This window comes from Varanus komodoensis, unplaced genomic scaffold (genome assembly GCF_004798865.1).
Source record: "Varanus komodoensis strain SLA01 unplaced genomic scaffold, ASM479886v1 scaffold135, whole genome shotgun sequence".
Lineage (NCBI taxonomy): Eukaryota > Metazoa > Chordata > Lepidosauria > Squamata > Varanidae > Varanus > Varanus komodoensis.
Window position 1 is genome coordinate 321,002 of NW_025335391.1, and position 17,267 is coordinate 338,268.

Consider the following 17,267-nt stretch of genomic DNA (forward strand, 5'->3'; position numbering starts at 1 on the left):
CATGCGCTCTCCGCTTTTTGAGGGCGGTTTCCCTTGGGCGTCCTCAAAGCCTCTTCCTGTTCCACGTGCCGCGGGGAGCGAGGAGCGCAGACTCCGAATCAAGCCTCACTGAACCTAGCGGCGTTTACTCCCGAGTAGGCGTGATTCTCGAAATAAAATAGCCTCCTAGCCGCATAGCAATGAAATATAAGAATTTCAAGGCTCTGTCCTAATAAATTCAAAATAAAATATGGTCATGGCCTTTTGGTAATAAAATAAAATCCAAATACAGTAATTTCATGGCCATATAATAAAACAACCTTACTTCATGACTATATTGTAATAAAAACAAATTACTTCATGGCCATATAAAATACCTAGCCATATCATAATAAAACTAAACCTCATAGCTGTATTTTAATAGAAACATAAACCTAATGGCCATATTTTAATAATATATAAAATAAAATCAAAATAACATAAAACGTAACCACATTGTCACAAATTAAAATGACGTTATGGCTATATTTTAATAAAATCGCCTCACAGTTATCTTAATAAAACCTTGGAAGAACATACTTAAAAAGCCAAAGAAGCAGCTAAGTAAGTTTGCCTTAACAGTCTGCTAATTATTTGACAGCCTTTTCTACTGTTCTAATAGTCATATAATATAGAGAGATAAACATTGCATAGATTGGATTGGATCGGGGCTCACAGGACAATCAATCGCATGTGCACATACACTGGGAAGGAAGTCCTACGGAGCTGAACTGGAGTTACTCCCAGGTAAGCACGCAGAGCAGTGCAGTCTCAGCCATACTTTGAGCAAACCCACAAAAACCAGTAGGACCCAGTTTCACCTACCTCATAGGGTTGTTGTGAGGATAATGAGGAAGAGGAGGATCATGAAAGCTGCCCTGCCTTCCTTGCAAGAGGAAAAAGGCAAGGTATAGATACAATAAACAGCTAAATGGGGAGCCACTAGGGATGTGAAGACCCAGGAGAAAAAAATGGGAAACTGCCCCCTTCCCCAATTTACCTAGGTTTATTCCAGGCTTTCACATTTTTAGACAAATTCCTGCGCACTCGTTCGACTGAAAAAAAAAAAAACTTTCACAATGCCCTCCATTTCCCAGTGAGCAATGATCTATTTTTCAATAATTCCAGAATTAGAAAACTTCTCTTGCTACTGTATATTCTGAAGGCCATTATGGGAGGAAGGCAATAGATCAGGAGAGAGGATGGAAGAGACTAGCCGTTGGTCATAGAATAACAGTTTGGTGCGAAGGGGGGAGAAATGGCGGGACATGAGCAAGAAGAGTGTGAAGGGAAGAGGAGGAATCACTATAAAAGAAAAACATTGTGAATGTTGGACTTGGACCAGTAAATTCTGCCTGAAACAGGGAGGGCTGAGCAGTTGAGTTAAGTTGTTCTGTGGAACTTCCCGAGAGGAATTAGGTATCAATACAATGTTATGCCAGCTAATGCTAGCTTCCACTGGGCACCATCTTGTGACTTGCTCCAACTTACACTTCCACTCCATAGCGCTGTGTCCTGGCTGTTATTTCTTTTTTTTTCCTCGCAGAGGAAGGATTTGAAGAACAAAGACATCGGCCCGAGTTGGGAAAATAAGTACGTTTTTACCAAAGCAGGCCTTTGTAACCCAATTTGGAAAGATGTGGCTTGAAGTCTGTTGACATCATTAGCTTTTCATCCTGTTCATGTGTGTTTTATTTTTCATGGATTTTGGTACAAACCTTGAGGCTCTTCTCGGGAAGGAAAAATTAGCATTTTCTCTCCACCAACCATAACATAAATATATATGTAATCATCAAAACCGAGGAAGAAATTATTTCTAGGTAGGAAGAGACAAGATTCAGAAACCAGCAGGGTGCTCTGATAAGAAATATGCCCAAGGGCTTCTGCTTTAGAAATGAGAATTCTTAGAAATGAAAACACAAGGGCATCGCATCATGTAAAGAATATTCCTGTTTTCCTTTTCGAGTTGCTGGTGCAGTTTGCAATCTCTCTTGTGATTCACATTTCTGACATATCAAGTGTTCTTTTCCGTGCAGGAAGGGAAATACATTTCACGTGAGATGCTAAGTAATAGGACTGTGACTGGCTCAAAGGAAATGAAAGGCCAATCTGTTAATTACCCTTTCTTGTAGCATCCGGCTTTTTAGAAGTAACAGGCAGGAGATTAAAAGAAAGAAAATGTCATTTCATCCTCAGGCCATATCATACAATTCAGCCACTAACATAAAGTTAGGCTGCCGGCCTGGTGAACAGTCACAACCAAGGCAGATACGATGCCTATTATCTGAGACAGGAATCACCCAACCACATTTTAAAGCAATTCCGAAGGAAGGAAAATTCAGAACAAAGCTGCAGTATAAACACAACAATTGGTCTGTCTATCTTAGTGCTGCCCGCAAAGCAGGTTGGACAGACCTCAGGTTTGTCCAAGCTCTTTACAAGAACCGCAAGTTCCACCGAATAAATAGAGCCAAGTAACACACACACACCCATTCAGGAACAAACTGTCTCTGAGCACCTTCTGAACCGAGTGATTTGCTTTCAGCACTGGAACCGAGCACTTTTTACAAGCTCTTCATGTAGGAGCTCACACCCTGCTAGCCCAAGCCGTCTTCATTTTGGCCGCCTCGTTGAAGGGAGGAAAACCGTATCGCCGTAGCTTCTGTTAAGCAATGGCTGCTGGTAGAACCCAGCTTACTTTCTGCCCACCTTTAGCTTACACTGACTGGCGGGGGTCTCCGGATTTCTGACAGGGCTCATCAGCCAGGCAGCAAACCTGGAACTGCCCTTATGCTGTTTTCCGGACTTAAGTGCCACACACCTCAGAGCTGCTATGAGCCCCCAAGGAGTAAAAAATAAGGAAAGAAATACAGGGACAACTAGGAATAGGGGGCCTTAGAACAGGAAGCCAATCCAGGGTGGGAGCTCGAAGAAAAACTCGCTTACTTCCTTTCCTCACACAGGCACTCCTGATTCCCTCACTTCCTGATTTGCAAGAACCATTGTTTGCTGAAGCACATTATCAAGCCCGAATTGCACAGAAAACTCGCAGGGCCTGCAGCCCTCATCACGTCTTGCGGCAAATGCCGGGCTTGTTCAGCCGGAGGGCCGGATTCAGTTTCAGAGGAGCTCTGGGGGCCTTATTCCCAGGGTGGATGGGGCCAAAGGCACATGGGGTGCGGGGCCAAATACGTTTGAAAAAGCAGCCTGCTGGAGTTTAAAGCTGTGACTGCCTGTACAAACCCTGGAACAGCAAACAGAAGAAAAGGGGAACACAGGACGGGCCGAGAGGACGGGCCGAGCTACATGCACCAAGATGGCAGGAATCGCGTTTTCTGACCGACATGGTGTGTCGTGCTCGTAATCGCCCTCGTGCATGGCTGTTTCGGTTTTATTCAAAAGCAGGCATGGCGCAGACCCTGAAGTACAAGGACCGCAGCATGTGGGGAAGTCACGTGCCCCCCCTGCACTGATCCCGATGAAAATCCTATACGTGTCCACGGCCAGCTTTGATTCCATCCCAACACACCGTTTTACTCACAGTCTATTTTCAACCCCAGGTTAGGTGAGGTAGCAAAAAGTATCCTTGAGCATGGACAGAGGGCTACCTCCTTCCTAGTGGCATGATCACTCCCAGACCATCCAAGCACGGGGATTAAGAGACAAGACTTCCAAGGCAACGTGTGCATCAGATCCAGGACTCGGGAAGGTAAAGGGCGATACGTTTGCGTTTTATTACAAAAGCTGAAGCTTCCTGAAACGATCAGGGCGTGTGCAAGTGACAATTTAGGTGCTAGTCAATGCTTTCTCCTCTCCCCGTCCCACCCCAGACCTAACCGTGATGCCAAGTTCATTCTAAATGTTTCTGACATTCAACCTTTGGAGAGACAAGAAGGTGGTCCATGGCATGTGTGATCATCTCTCGGGCCAGGGCTACGAACTTCTGACCACGAAGTGGCCGATGTTTTCTGCTGGTCGTGTACAACAGGGCCTGCGTGACACAGACCAAGGAGCCGCAGAAGAAAGTAGCTGGCGTTACGTTTGCCCCCGGCCAGCTGCATCCTGCCCAGTCTCTGGAGCTCAGGGTGCGACCCAGGCCAGACGGTGCGGGAGACTCGCGCTCGAAAGGCCCACAGTGCAGACACAGGGCCAGGGCATAGGGGTCCTGGGGGCTCAGTCCGGGATCCCCCCGACCCCCGGCCAAGTCTCTTTGGTCCACGAGGAGTCTTAGGAAACCAAGAGGATGGGGTGTCCTCATGTCCTGTAGGAGCACCGCAGCCCATCAGCCCCGGGTGCTGCTGACTCGTTCCCCCAGCAGCCAGTACGTCCGGAGTTTCCCTTTGCCCTGCAGGGCAAAGAGAGGGAGAGAGAGAAGGGCCGTTAGAACATCAGGTGTGATGTGTGTTCAAAGTTGCTGTGAAAAACTTCTGCAAAAACACGTGGGGTTTTTTTTGCAAAACACTTTTGTTCCTCAATTAAAAAGGCTCTGGGAGCTGCTTGTAAATAATCAGTTAAAAGATGCTGGTATCTGCCCAGCATCTTCCAAGCTGAAAGACGCAAAACAGGAGGAGGAGGAAGCACCACCACCTCCCACCACCTCCGGCTGCCACCTGCGGATCAACAAAGAGAATTAAAATGCTGGCAAGCTGAAGAGCTCCACTCTGTTAAAGCCTCCGTCGCTCTTTGTAGGGGAGCCAGGACACGGCTGTTGTTCTGCAGAGGGAGTGAGTGGGTCCCAGTGCCACTGTGCAAGAAAAGCCCCATGGCTGCCAGATAACGGAAAGCCAGCACTCTGCTTCCGCGGGTGGGGTGGAACTGGGAGCACAGCATCCACAGGATGACCCTGGATGACGTGGAGCCGTGAGGGGAGGGCCCACGCAGCAGTGCTTCAAGTCTCAGGCTGCAAGGAGGAACCGGGTGCTGGGAGGAGAGGGAAAGGATGAAGGGAAGGAGTCCAGTAGTGAGTGAACGAGGGTAAGAAGAGCAAGGGGCCCAAGTTTAGGGGTGGAGCAACTGCTTGCCACGGAAAGGTCTCCCATTCGGTTCCTGGCCTCTCCAGGTAGGACTGGGAAAAGTCTGCAGGAAAGGCTGCCGGGCCAGTGCTGCCCAGCAGATCTGCTGCCCCCAGCCGGACCCCTTCCAGATGTTTTGGACTACAGCTCCCGGTTTGCCAGAGCGTTCTGGCCGGGGCGAAGTAGACCGCAAGGCCCCAACCTCTGGAGGACCCCAGTCTGGCCAGAGAGGACTGTCTCCTGCAAGACGTCTGATCTCTCAGCCAGGGGCCAGCGCCTCTTCCTGGAGCTGGCGAATTCCATCGCGCTTGCCTGCCAAGCCGCTGTTCTGCCTCTTACCTTCATGTCCACATCCCCACGGAGTTCCAGGTCAAAGCACCCAAACTCCTCCAGGATGGATTTGGTGGCTGCGGACAGGTGGATCTTCAGGGCTGGAATGACCAGAGGGACATAATAAGTTGTAAGTACATGTCTAGTTAAAATGCTTTGGAGCCAAAGGGGCTCCCAGAATAGCATCTAAAAACCAGTCGCGAGGCAGCCCTGCCCTCAGCTCCCGGTTAATACCACGTTCCACCACCCAGATATTTGGGACTGCAACATCCATCAGCCCCAGCCAGGGGACACCAAGTCACAGGGGTGGGTCCAGAAGGCCCAGCACTGAAGGAGTGGCTTGTGGCCGCTCTGCCAAGCCCTTTAGTGAAGAGCAAAAGGCGCTGCCATCCCTGAGGGTTTTCTGTAGGCCGGGAATAAGCCAGCTACTGCCTTCCAGCTCTTCTGGACTGCAGCTCCCATCATCCTTGCCGGGGCAGATGGGAGTTGTCCAAACCATCCGGTGGGCAGGGGGCTGCCTCTGGTGGTTCTGGGCCGCTCTTCTGCCACATACCCACTGAACTTCAACTGCTCATTTTGTTCGTAACTTTATTGACAAAATTTATATAGCACCCCACCTTTGGATAGAGGTATTTTAAAGCAGGAAACAGCAGAAGAGGTGGACAGACAAAATGTGTTCAGAACAAAATTGAGAAAACTATGGCGGGTCAGTTCTGGAAAGGTTTCCTAAATAAGTGTTTTCAAGAGGTGCGGACATCAGCGCCACGTCGGCTCACCTTCCCCGTTGGACTCCATGCGTGAGGCTGTGTTGACCGTGTCCCCAAAGAGGCAATAACGCGGCATCTTCAGGCCCACAACCCCGGCACAGACCGGACCTTGGGATGGGAAAAGAGAGGCGGACATGCATGGCAAGGGGCCTTCCGGGTCATGCCTTCTGACACAGTAAACCCTGGCACGTGTGTTTTCCATCTTCCCCTTTTCCCTGTGCTTCTCTGGAGCTTATTCCGAAGACAAGGCATCTGGGGAGAACTTACGTGTCAAGACCGAGGAACACAGGCTGTCCCTTGTGAAACAGCTGGATCCGTCCTTGCACCGCTGAGCAGTGGCTGCCGAAATTTTCGGCAGTTTTTCTAGCCAGCCTTGGAGATGCTCTGGACTAAGTTTGGGCTCCTTATTTTTGTAATGGACGCAACATCAAATCAAATCCAGTTTGCCCAAACGGCTTGTTCGCTGGCAGTTGTCAAGCTATCATTCCTCTGATTTATTTTATTTATTGAAAGCTTTTCTATCCTGTCCCCTACAAACATCTTGGGATGGCTTATGATTCTGACATTAGTTCAAACATCGCGACAAACCATGGTTTGGAATTATGTCCAAACCCTCCTGGTGTTGGACAGCCCCCCTTCTTCCTGTTACAGACATGCTCACGCGGCCGGCTCCAGTTCCTCACCACTGTGGATCCCAATGCGCAGCTTCAGCTGCTGCTCAGGCCGGTGGCGGATCTTGAAGTTCCGGACGGCCTCGAGAAGTGCCAGCGACATGCGGGACACTTCCCGGGCATGCAGGCGGCCGTTGCGAACCGGCAGGCCGGACACCACCATGTACGCGTCGCCGATGGTCTCCACCTGGATGTGGGCAAGGTGGAGAGGCACGCATGGCAGGCTGTACACCCCCCAGGGACAACGCCTGCCCAGACAACCAGTGTTTCTGGGTGGCCCATCCTGACCCCCCACCTCTCAGGCTGACCAGGCTGAGAACCTCTCACCTTGTAGACGTCAAAGTTATCAATGATGGCATCAAAGCAGGTGTACAAGTCATTCAGCAGGGCCACCACCTGTGAAGGTAAACACAAGTAGCTTACTGACTTACAGGGCTATGCCAGGGATGGAATCGGGGACCCGGGCATGCAAACCGTGTGCTTTGCCACCGAGCTGCAGGGCTGCAAGATCTGCAGTCCACACCTAACAGGATTCGGGGCAGAACACGCAAGAGCAAGACGTTTCCGTTTCTAACTTCTCTTTTTTCAGCGGAGCCGCAAGCCCTACCTAGAGGTCTCTGCCTTGAATGCCCCTCACTCCCGGACAGAATAGTCTACTATCTAGAACACCGAGAGATTTTGCCCAAAGCCTCTGCGGGACACCAGGCTGGGGGAGGCTGGTCTGGTCGGCCCCCACTCACGCCCTCGCTCTTTCTGCTCTTCCCTCCTCCTGGTCTTCCTCGCTGCAGCACGTGGCTGCGAGCACCTTGCTAAGCAAGCCAGCAAGGAATCCCCGCCCCGCCGGCCACACACACAGCGCGTGGCCCTCTGCTCCTCGTGTCCTGTGGTCCACGACCCACGTGACAGACTCGCTTCCCCGGTGACGGCGAGCGCCTCCCTGTCTGTGCCGTCCTGGCTCCCACGGCCATCGACCCACGGTCGCCTGGTGGCTGGGCCCTTGCAGTGCCTGCACGGTCTCAATCGGGTCACCCTTGGTTACCTGCTCCGTTCCACCTGTGTGCAAGCGGGGCTGACCCCCAACCAGCCCCGTCACCCACGCGAGGCCGGGATTCTGCCCCCCCGCACTGCCATCGCACTCGGAGGCTGGGGGGTGCGCAGGTCGCTCGAGGGGCTCTGGATCGCGGAGAGCCAAGGTTGCCCTGGGAGCGGGCAGATCACCTGCATGGGGGTGCTCTCTGCCGACAGCGCTGTGAAGCCCACGATGTCGCTGAAGTAGATGGTGACGCTGTCGAAGGCCTCCGCCTGCACCGTCTCCCCTCGCTTCAGCTGCTCCGCCACCGAGCTGCGGGGGAAGGCGAGCGGCGCGCCTCACTGTGGTGGTCCTGCGCAGGCGAGGACCCCCACACGGGCAGGTGGGGAGTGACACTGGTCCACCACGGAGGTGCGCTCACCAGAGAGCCAGCAAGGGGAGGGGGGGAGGATGTCTATTGGGGACCGGGCGTGGGGCTCGGCTGGGGGTGCCGGGAGAACGCAACCTGAGCGGAGGAAGGATGCTCGGAGCAGCCAGGGCCGTCAGCAGAGGGGCGTGAGGGAGGCTGACTCACTGGGGCAGGATCTGGTAGAGCAGGGCCTCCGCTTTGCGCTTCTCCTCCAGGTAGGCTTGGGTGCGCTCTTCCACCAGCTCCTCCAGGTTGTTGGCGTACTGCTCCATGCGCGACAGCAGCGTGTCCAAGAGGTTGCAGCTGTTCTCCCTGTCGGACACACATCCCAGGCTGATGCGTCCAAGGCTGCATCTATTCCCCCCCTGCTCATGGATTGCTCAAAAGCGCCGTTTCTAGTCCCGCTACCAGAGACCCACGTGAGAGCGTGGAGGCAGGATTTGATCCGGTAACCCTGTGGGAAGCACAAAGCAGGTTCCCACCTGCCGGCGTTCTGGCGAATGGAGGGAAAGGCGGTTGGGGATGAGGGGCAAGTGACGGGCCCTTCCATTTTTTAAAGCGCTAAAATAAAAACATCAGTGCAATTCCTGCTTAATGCATTTAAATTTAAACACAGAAGGCTGGGTGGGTGCAGAGTCTGGAGCTGGCAGGGCTGCCAAGGACTGGACATTTGGAGGGTCGCCGTAAGTCAGAGCCAACGGGACAGCGCCTACCAACAAATCCTTCTACGGTCTTCTCCCAGCTCCCTCCCAGGACGCATCCTTAAACCCCCACCCCACAATATTTCCCGCTAGGACAATATTCCTCCCCACGTTCCCGTGGGATGGAACGCAACAGCGTCACACCACTCATCCTCCAGAGACGCACGCGCAGCCTGCAGTCAAGGAGGGGCTCGGGACAGGGCTTGCACCTGTTGAACTTCCGCAGCATGCCTTTGATGTGCTGGAAGTCGGGGCGCTCCTGGGGGTCTTCAGCCCAGCAGCGCTGCATGAGGAGCACCACTTCCTCAAGGCTGGACGGCAGGTTGACCGAGGGGCGGAAGGGCGGCTGCTCGCCATTCTTCACGCGCTCGATGATTTCTGAAAGCGGCAAGCGGGCGTAGAGAGAAATGGACCAAGGAGAAATTAATGCGGGGGGAGAGGAAGCTCCCCACGTCTCCTCCAGACCCGAGGGAAGTGGTGCAGAGCCAGGGAACAAGCCAAGCCGATCCCAATCTGGTCATTCCCTGGGAGGGAGACCACCCTCTTGTATTCTATCTGGACCCCCATGGCAGGAAAACGTGGGTGGCAAAAAACACAAAAGCGATTGAAAGCAAAGTAAGGCTTTCCTCTTTGGGGTCAGGGAGTAATAGGACGTGGGCAGGTAGAGAGGCAACCCCTGTCCAGAGAAACAAACCACAGCAGTGCTTCCCGGCACCTTCCAGTCCAAAAGGTAGGTGGGCTTCTCCCGCTATAATTCCCCATGCAAAGTAATAGAGAGGGTTTTTTCTTCCTTACTGAAGAGATGCCAAGAAACAGAATTAGGCTGTTCCAAAATCAGGAGAAAGGGACCAAAGGCAGCGTCCCATTTGCACCCGCGACACTGTCCAGGGGAGGCTGCCTGCTGTGCAGGGTTTGCGATTTCCTGCAACAACCACCCACAAACGAGGAAAAAAAGCCCCTTCCTCTGCTCACCAAAAATGCTGGACTTAAAGCTTTGCCCTCAAGCAGCAGGAAGAATGTTCTGCAGGCACTGCTCAGGGTGGCACGTGGGGCGAAAGAGCCCCCCCCCCCCCCCCCCCCAGGCTGGGGGGCGGGGCCCCCGGGGGGGGGGGGGGGGGGGGAAACCCCCCCCCCCCCCCCCCGTTCACAGGCATGTGGACTGCTGCACCCGGGGTGGGAAGGGGAAGGGTCACCCCGCCCCACTCTCACCCTTGGGGCTCAGGTCCGTTCCCTCCATGTAGAAGACACCGTTGCGCAGAGCGATTTCTTGCAGGATGATTCCGAAGCTGTAGACGTCGCCTTTCTGGGTGCCCAGTGGGGAGGAGGCCGTCTCTGCACGGAGCAACTCGGGGGCCGTCCACAGTTTCTCTAGGGGAAGCGTGAGGGCGGCGTTGAGGAACCTCATAGGAAAGGTGCGGGGGGAGGGCTCCTGAGGGAGGATCTCCAGCGGAGACCCATGGCACTGCGGGTCACCCTGGCCAACCCACTGGCCAGCACCTGGAGAATCCGATCTGGTCTGCCGTGAGAGGCACTCGTTCCAAAGGGCCTGCTTCAAGGCCAGGCCAGGCCAGGCCAGGCGCGGCTGGGCATCTGCCACAGGGCTCCGGGGCAGCCGGGGCCCATGGGTGGAAGCCTGCCTGGATTTGCTCCTCTGCGTTATCACAGCAGCCTGCTTGTTCGCCTGCCTCCCCTTTGGCCCAGGATGATGGGGGGCAGGAAGGAGCGGTGGAGGATGTGGCAGCCTCCGTGCTCCCCGGCTCTCTGTCAGGCAAGAAGGTGAAGGCCGTGGGGGGTAGGAGGGGCTGATGTTCACCAGGGTGGTGGGAAGGTAGGCTTCCTGGTGGAGGGGGAACGCGCCGAGGGGCTTGCCAGGGCCTCGCACAGGCCTGAAGCTGGCACTGGCCACCGGGATCGGTGCCAAGGCACCACGCCTGAACGAGCACTCCAGAAATCCCATGTGGGGCCCCGACAGGTGTTCCAAGGTCAGCGTCCACGGCCCCCAGCATGCCCCTGCCTCACAGAAACGATTATTTTGCACAGGATGGTCGGCCACCCGCATCTTGGTCTGCAAGGCAATTAAGACCGTGCCACCGCTGGCGTGGGGAATGGCGGACCTGCCCTCCTTCAAGCCAGATGCCCCTGCAGGCGGGGCGGGGCGGGGCAGGGCAGGGCAGGTCTCGGCATCCGCTGCTCCCGGCACTCCTGCGCCAACTCACCCAGCCCCCTGCCCCTGGGCCCCTCTCTCACTGGCAAAGAGCGCGTGCGAGTCGTCGGTCTCGGGCGCCTGGCGGAAGGTCTCCAGCCCGTAGTCCGTGATCTTCAGCACAAAGCGGCTGTCCACCACGCAGTTGGAGGACTTCAGGTTGCCGTGGTAGCTGATCACGCTGTTGTGAAGGAAGAGCATCCCCTGGTTGGAGAGGAGGAGGAAGAGACCGGGGGTCAAGAGGGAGAGATGTGGAAGCGGCAAGGCTGTGGGAAAGGGGGCTCCACCGGACCGCCGCTCCATCCTGCGGAGAGTCCGTCAACGCTGCAGCTGAGCGGACACCCCGGACCCCACGAGACCTCGCGGCCAAGCAGTCTGAGCGGCACTCTGCCACTGGCCGAGGGCATCCCCAGCCATGGCTTCGCGGCTTCGCCAGGCCTTGGGCGATGCCCCCTTGGCCTTCTGCTCGGCTCGAACCCTGGGCCTGCCTCCTGCTCCCTGCCCAGTCTTCCTCCACCCGCACCAGAGCCGGAATGCCCTGCAAGCAGCACGGCAGTGCTGAAGCGGAGTTGGGCAGCTGCTGCCTTTCAGCCCCGCTTCTCAGCTTTGTGGGGCCATCTCCCTGGCCGCTGTGTGCAGAATTCGATGGGTCTTCAGTCCAGGCCAGCAAGCCTTTCCGGAAGGTCTTAGTTACCTTAACAATGTCGTTGGTGAGCGAATAGCGGAACATCCAGTCCAGGGTAATGCTGTCATTCTCCAGGATATCCTAAAAGGAGAGAGAGAGGGGTCCAAATTAGACTCAGAAGGACCTCCCCCCACACCGAGGCTGGTTGTTGGGGGCTTCCTTCCTTCTCCTCCCACCCCACCCACTGCTGGTTTCTAATTTATACATTCATGCTTTGTAAGGGCCAAGCTTGGCCTGGAATTTTTCAAAAAAATGCTAGCACTCTTTGCAAAGAATCGCATCTGAAATCAAGGATGCCAGTTGTGCTGACAAAGGATGCTTCAACAATTGGGGCGATATTGCGGTTTATCTGTTTCTTTTAGGAACCTAACAGTATTTCCTGTTCATAACCCTGCTATAACAGCATCTAATTCATACTCATGGTGCATGTTTATCTTTGTTTCTGCTAAATGTGAAAACGAGGAGAATTCGACAACTGGTCCCTTCAGACTTCCTTCAGAAGTAGCTACTGTGGTTTTATTATTTATTTAATATCAGATTTGCCCTGGTCTTCCAGGGGAAAAACATTGCAGGAGTAGCTCAAATAAGAATGATCAATAAGCAGCAAGACAGTCCCTGCCCTTACAAGTTAAAATCTAAAAAATCATGACATATAAGGGAAAATAAGGACATGCACATGGTGGGCATGTCGTGAGCGGAGCTGGCTGGAGCCAAAGGTCAGACTAGATGGCTCAGGAGGCCCCTTCTGACTCGGCCTGTTTCTATAAGGACAAGCAGGGAACAGGTGTGAAATGCCTCCTGTTCAGCAGGGTGGCGCTCAGAACAGATTTGTGGATGAGACTTAAATGTGGATACAGCCTTGAAATGGTACCCAATTAAAAGCAGCTTCAAGTGACTAAAAAGGCATACCTGATCGGTCAGGTAACACAGTATTTTTAAAAGGTTAAGTAAATTTTATATAGACACCAGAGACTGTGGACAGCAACTTAGATTATTTCTCCTTGGCTCAGCAAGATGCTTCTTTCTCACTGGTGCTTCTATATAGGAAGAAAGACTGCTTTTCCCCCTTCAGAACTACTGATTTGTCCTATCTGCACCCATGCAGAGGATAAGGATTAAAAGTAAATTGATATTTCAACAAGGTATCTTTAATCAGGCGACAGGGCTCAGTTTTAACGGAGCAGGTGGCAAGACCAGCAGGCAGGTGAAGCCAGCAGATTGGGGTGAAGCTGTTGGGAGGGGAATCAGGTAGCCCACCAAAAACTCCAGATACCGGCTCTATTTAGACCAAATTATTGCCTCTTGCTTTGAGATCAGCAATGTTGAATGGAAAAGCAGTGGTTCAGAATCTGTGATCTACCTAAGGCCCAGGGGAGGGCTGCTGCAGATGTTCTGGACAGTAATTCCCATTGTCCTTCATCCCCCACTGGGTGTTGTATGTCAAAACATCTGGAAGTTGTATGTCAAAACAATCATTTTATTCCACCCTTTAGCACAGGTGTGGCTCAGGATGGCCGGCAAACCCCAAACTTCCCTCCCACCACTTTTATCATACAACAGCCCTGCAAGGTAGGTTAGGCTAAGCCCGTACAACAGGCCTGAGGTCACCCAGCAAGCATCACTTCTGAATGGCATTGCAGGGTTAAGGAACTGGCTCCAAAGTCACCCAGTGAGCTTATGACGGGAGCCGTCCTTGAAAGAGATCAAGAGGGTGACTACCCAGAGGAGGGCCTTCTCTGTGGTGGTGCCCCGATTGTGGAACATGCTCCCCAGAGAGGTTCGCCTGGCACCAACCCTTCTTTCCTTTCAGGCATCAGGCGAAACCCTTTTTATTCTCCCAGTATTTTAATTGTTACCCTGTTTTATTTAGTGGGTTTATATTTTAACATCGGATGATGAGCGACTGTTCCTCTTATTTCTATTTTTATTTTATTGCATTCGTCTGTTGAAAACTGAGACTCCTGTGATGAAATGGTATAGAAAAGTTGTAAATAAATAAATACATAAATGACTGTGTGGAGACTTGAACCTGGATCCAAGCTGGACAGTCTGAGCTCGTGTTTCCTCTCCTGCATCCACAGTGATCGCACCCACGTAGCTCCATATTGCCGCTGAGTTTCCCCTCGGATTCTCCCTTTCTTCCCCTCCACACAGCTCTCCTGCCTCCCTTTTTCTCTCTCATCTGTCTCTTGTAAGAGGAAATGTTTATCTCCAGCAGGCAGCCAGGAATCCAGGGCTGTCGAAATCGCTGTTCCCCTTCTCCTGCCTTCCCCTCCCCAGCCTGCACCGCCTTCCTGCCGCACTATAAATCATCCCTCTTGGAATTGGCCCCATGGAGCGCTCACTTTCTGCGCAGAGAGGACCGCCATTCCCCCGCTGTAGCCTCTCCTTTTAATTAAAAATCCTTTGCCTGCCCCCGCCTGAATCCTTCGCACGACTCGGCTGAAGGCAGCAAAACACAACACGGACTATTTAAAAAAAAAAAAAAAAAGGCTTTTCCAGGGAGTAAACGCTCAGAAAGGAAGGGGCACCTGGGCTCATCCCGACATGGCGAAGCCGATGCTCGCTGCCCCGCAGGAGCCTCGTCCATGTCTGTCTCTGCATGATGCAGTCCAGCTGTGCTTGGCAACGCTCAAGCAGCCCGGCCTTGAGAAAGGCTGCCGTGCCAAGCTGAAAAGGCTTCGCTGAAGCGCTCTCTTCGGAGCATCCCAACACTATCGTGAGCCACGGAGGTCAGTCTTTCATCAGGCCTACCAGTTAGTCACCCCGTTGCCAAAGAAATGGTGCTATCCGCCTCCACTGGCAGCTGCGTCAGTAATGAAAACCAAGCAGTGCCAGGTGCTTGGTTGCCCCGTTCCCCAACCTGCCTCTGCTCTGTGGACTGCTTGGACCCTCACCAGCTCACCCAGCCCGTTCAGGATGCAGGAAAGAACCCAGGGGTTCTGGGATCCAGCCTTCCCCTGCGCCAGTCATTGCTTACGGGTTCTTCCTACCCTTCTCTCCTCCCAGTGCCCTGTTCCGAAAGTACCTGGAGGCTCCCACGAGTGCAGTACTCGGTCAGGATGCATATGTTCGGGGGATCGATGCAGGCGCCGATGAAACGCGTCAGGTGCTTGTTCTGAACATCTCGCATCTGGAAAGAGCATGGAGGCATGTTTAAAGGGCTCGCAACTCGCCAGGGGACCAAACATGCTGCGAACGCACAGATCTCACAAGAGCGCAAACCGTTCTGACAAGTCTGGTAGAAAACACGCCTTGCATTCTGCAAGCAGAGACACGTGTCCTGCTCCCACCATTGAGTCGGCGTGACTGATCCTGCACTGAGGAAGGGGTGGACTTTGAATGGCTTCAAAGGCTTCTTTCAAATCTATGATTGTATGAGGGACACAGAAGTCCCACATTTTCCACAGGGATGGCTGGATTTTGAAAAGCATGTTCCTGGCGGCCGCGGCAAAGCCACTCGGCAGAGATAGCTGGGAGTGTGCAAAGATGTGAACAACAGCACCCAAAATAATATTTCACCACTCGGATCGCCTTCCTCTCTGCTTGGCCTCTTCCATAAAGGAGACTTTATGAAGGTCCCGTGTTTTAGAGTAAAAGAGGCAACATGTTTTCAAGCTTTTATGGCACTCAGACACATTCAGATTCAACGGACCTAATGGAAACACACAGGAGTAAAAATAAATACCTGGAAACGAATGCCCATGTGACAGTCAGCTGAGCCTTTCCTATCACACATTCCTATCTCACATGGAAGCTACTTGGTAATTTTAGCAGCTGGATAATGAGCGAACAAGACCCAAGCACAGGGAAATGAGGATTTCCCTTCTTAAAGCTTAAACTCCTCAAATGGCAGAGGGGTGGGGGGGTCCAAGAGATTTCAATCAGGACACTTGGGAATGTACTGTAAGGCATGGTTGCAAACTCTTCCGTCCTGGATGACCAGAGCTTGGGTAGCAGGGCTCTGCTCTCCCCGGCGTAAGGCACCCAATCAACCACAAGCCTAATGACACCCCCCTCCCCTCAAAATCAGGAATTCCAACCGGAATGGGAGAAACACCGGCCCAGAGAAAAATGGAGAGGCCCAATTCCACAAGGGAACAGTTCCATACTGGCTGCTCTGTACCAAGCTTTACTTGTTCCTGGGGTAGGGACAGCGTGTATTTTGGAGGGTGCGTGAGTGCAGGGTTGAGAGGAGGGCTCCGAATGCCGGAATGTGCTCAGAAACTGCTGGGAGATCACGCGGAGAGAGGCGTCCCAGTTCCACGAGACACACCGTGGCGACAAACGGCAGCCACACACATGGGGAAGGGCAACACAGCACACGCAACAGGGATGGCGCTGATTGACAGGCCGGGCCAGAGGAAGGGTAAACACACGCTCATGCCGAAAAGAGGAGAGAGAAAAAACAGGCAGGAAGCAAATTATCCGTCGCTCTTCCAGCCTTTGCTCCCGACGATTATCTCTGCTTGCTAGGATGGCACTTCAAGATTCATGTTTATCTTCTGGCTTGCTTGCACACGGGCGCACGCAGAGCCGCTCTGATTGATCATTACAGGTGGAACAGGCAGGCAGCTCTCCCTGCTTCCTCGCTAATGAGTCATTAGCCTTGGTGCCGTGCGGTCCACAGGACTTGACCCCCTTCTGCCGTGCTTTCCTCTCTGCTAATGAGCCATCTCAGACCTGGGCCTGAAAAAGCCCCAACGGCATGGCTCCCCCCGCCAGTCACCCACGAAAGGGCTGCAAAGGGGAGGCGAAGAGCCAAGGAGGAATGGGGCACGGTGTGAAGAGGCGGAAGGCTAAGAGGGCGGTATTCCTGCTTCGGGAGGGGAACCCAGGAAGGGTGGAGGTTGGCTCCGGGATGCAGCCTTTTTAAGGCCTTTGGTAGGGGCTCAGGCAGTTCAGCGAAGGAGACCACTCTTTTGGTCTAGCATCATGGCCAACCAGCCACTCAGTCGGGGGGCTCTGTGTATGTGTGCACACACGTGTGTATGTGTAAGATTACACACATCTCTGGAAACCCTCAGTCATGCAAGATACATCGATCGGGGCACTGAACCCCTCTCAGCCCAAAAGACCAATTCACTTCTGGGAAAGCTCTCAGAAGCCAAATTTCACCAAAAAAAGGGGGGGCGCTTTTTTCACTTTTTCAGCCCAAGCTCTGGCTGCTAAAAATGGGATCTTAGGAGCAGCATTTCCAGCTTTTAGAATAAGGGTGGCGAACATGCAAAAGCTGGGAAGCGACCAAAAGGGGGGGGGAGGTGAAAGGGGGGCGCAGCTGCCTGGAAAACCACAGGTCATATAGTGGAATCCTAGGTCAGCCGGATTTGGACCCTGGCCGGCATCCTTGCAGCCGCTGTATAAGGAATTAGTACAAGATCAATACTTCTTTGTAAGCCGCTTTAAGAACTGATTTACCCGGGGAGTGGCAAGTTATCATA

At 53.3% G+C, this 17,267-nt stretch overlaps 1 protein-coding gene across 4 annotated transcripts in view; it reads right to left on the reverse strand.

The window, feature by feature from the left end:
* Positions 1-3,728: 3,728 nt before the first annotated feature.
* The window catches only part of NPR1 (natriuretic peptide receptor 1), a 47,050-nt gene continuing 33,511 nt past the window's right edge, over positions 3,729-17,267 (reverse strand). For 3 of the 4 annotated variants that reach the window (XM_044422775.1, XM_044422774.1, XM_044422773.1), the window contains 12 exons: positions 14,855-14,959; positions 11,836-11,907; positions 11,186-11,345; positions 10,148-10,306; positions 9,148-9,316; positions 8,403-8,549; positions 8,017-8,140; positions 7,126-7,194; positions 6,811-6,985; positions 6,137-6,235; positions 5,370-5,461; positions 3,729-4,363 (listed from right to left, as the gene is read on the reverse strand). In XM_044422775.1, the coding sequence (XP_044278710.1) occupies positions 4,301-4,363; positions 5,370-5,461; positions 6,137-6,235; positions 6,811-6,985; positions 7,126-7,194; positions 8,017-8,140; positions 8,403-8,549; positions 9,148-9,316; positions 10,148-10,306; positions 11,186-11,345; positions 11,836-11,907; positions 14,855-14,959 (1,434 nt within the window). In that variant the 3' untranslated portion in view covers positions 3,729-4,300. Of the gene's footprint in view, positions 4,364-5,369; positions 5,462-6,136; positions 6,236-6,810; positions 6,986-7,125; positions 7,195-8,016; positions 8,141-8,402; positions 8,550-9,147; positions 9,317-10,147; positions 10,307-11,185; positions 11,346-11,835; positions 11,908-14,854; positions 14,960-17,267 lie in introns of those variants that run through there. The other variant, XR_006413948.1, reaches the window with a different exon arrangement.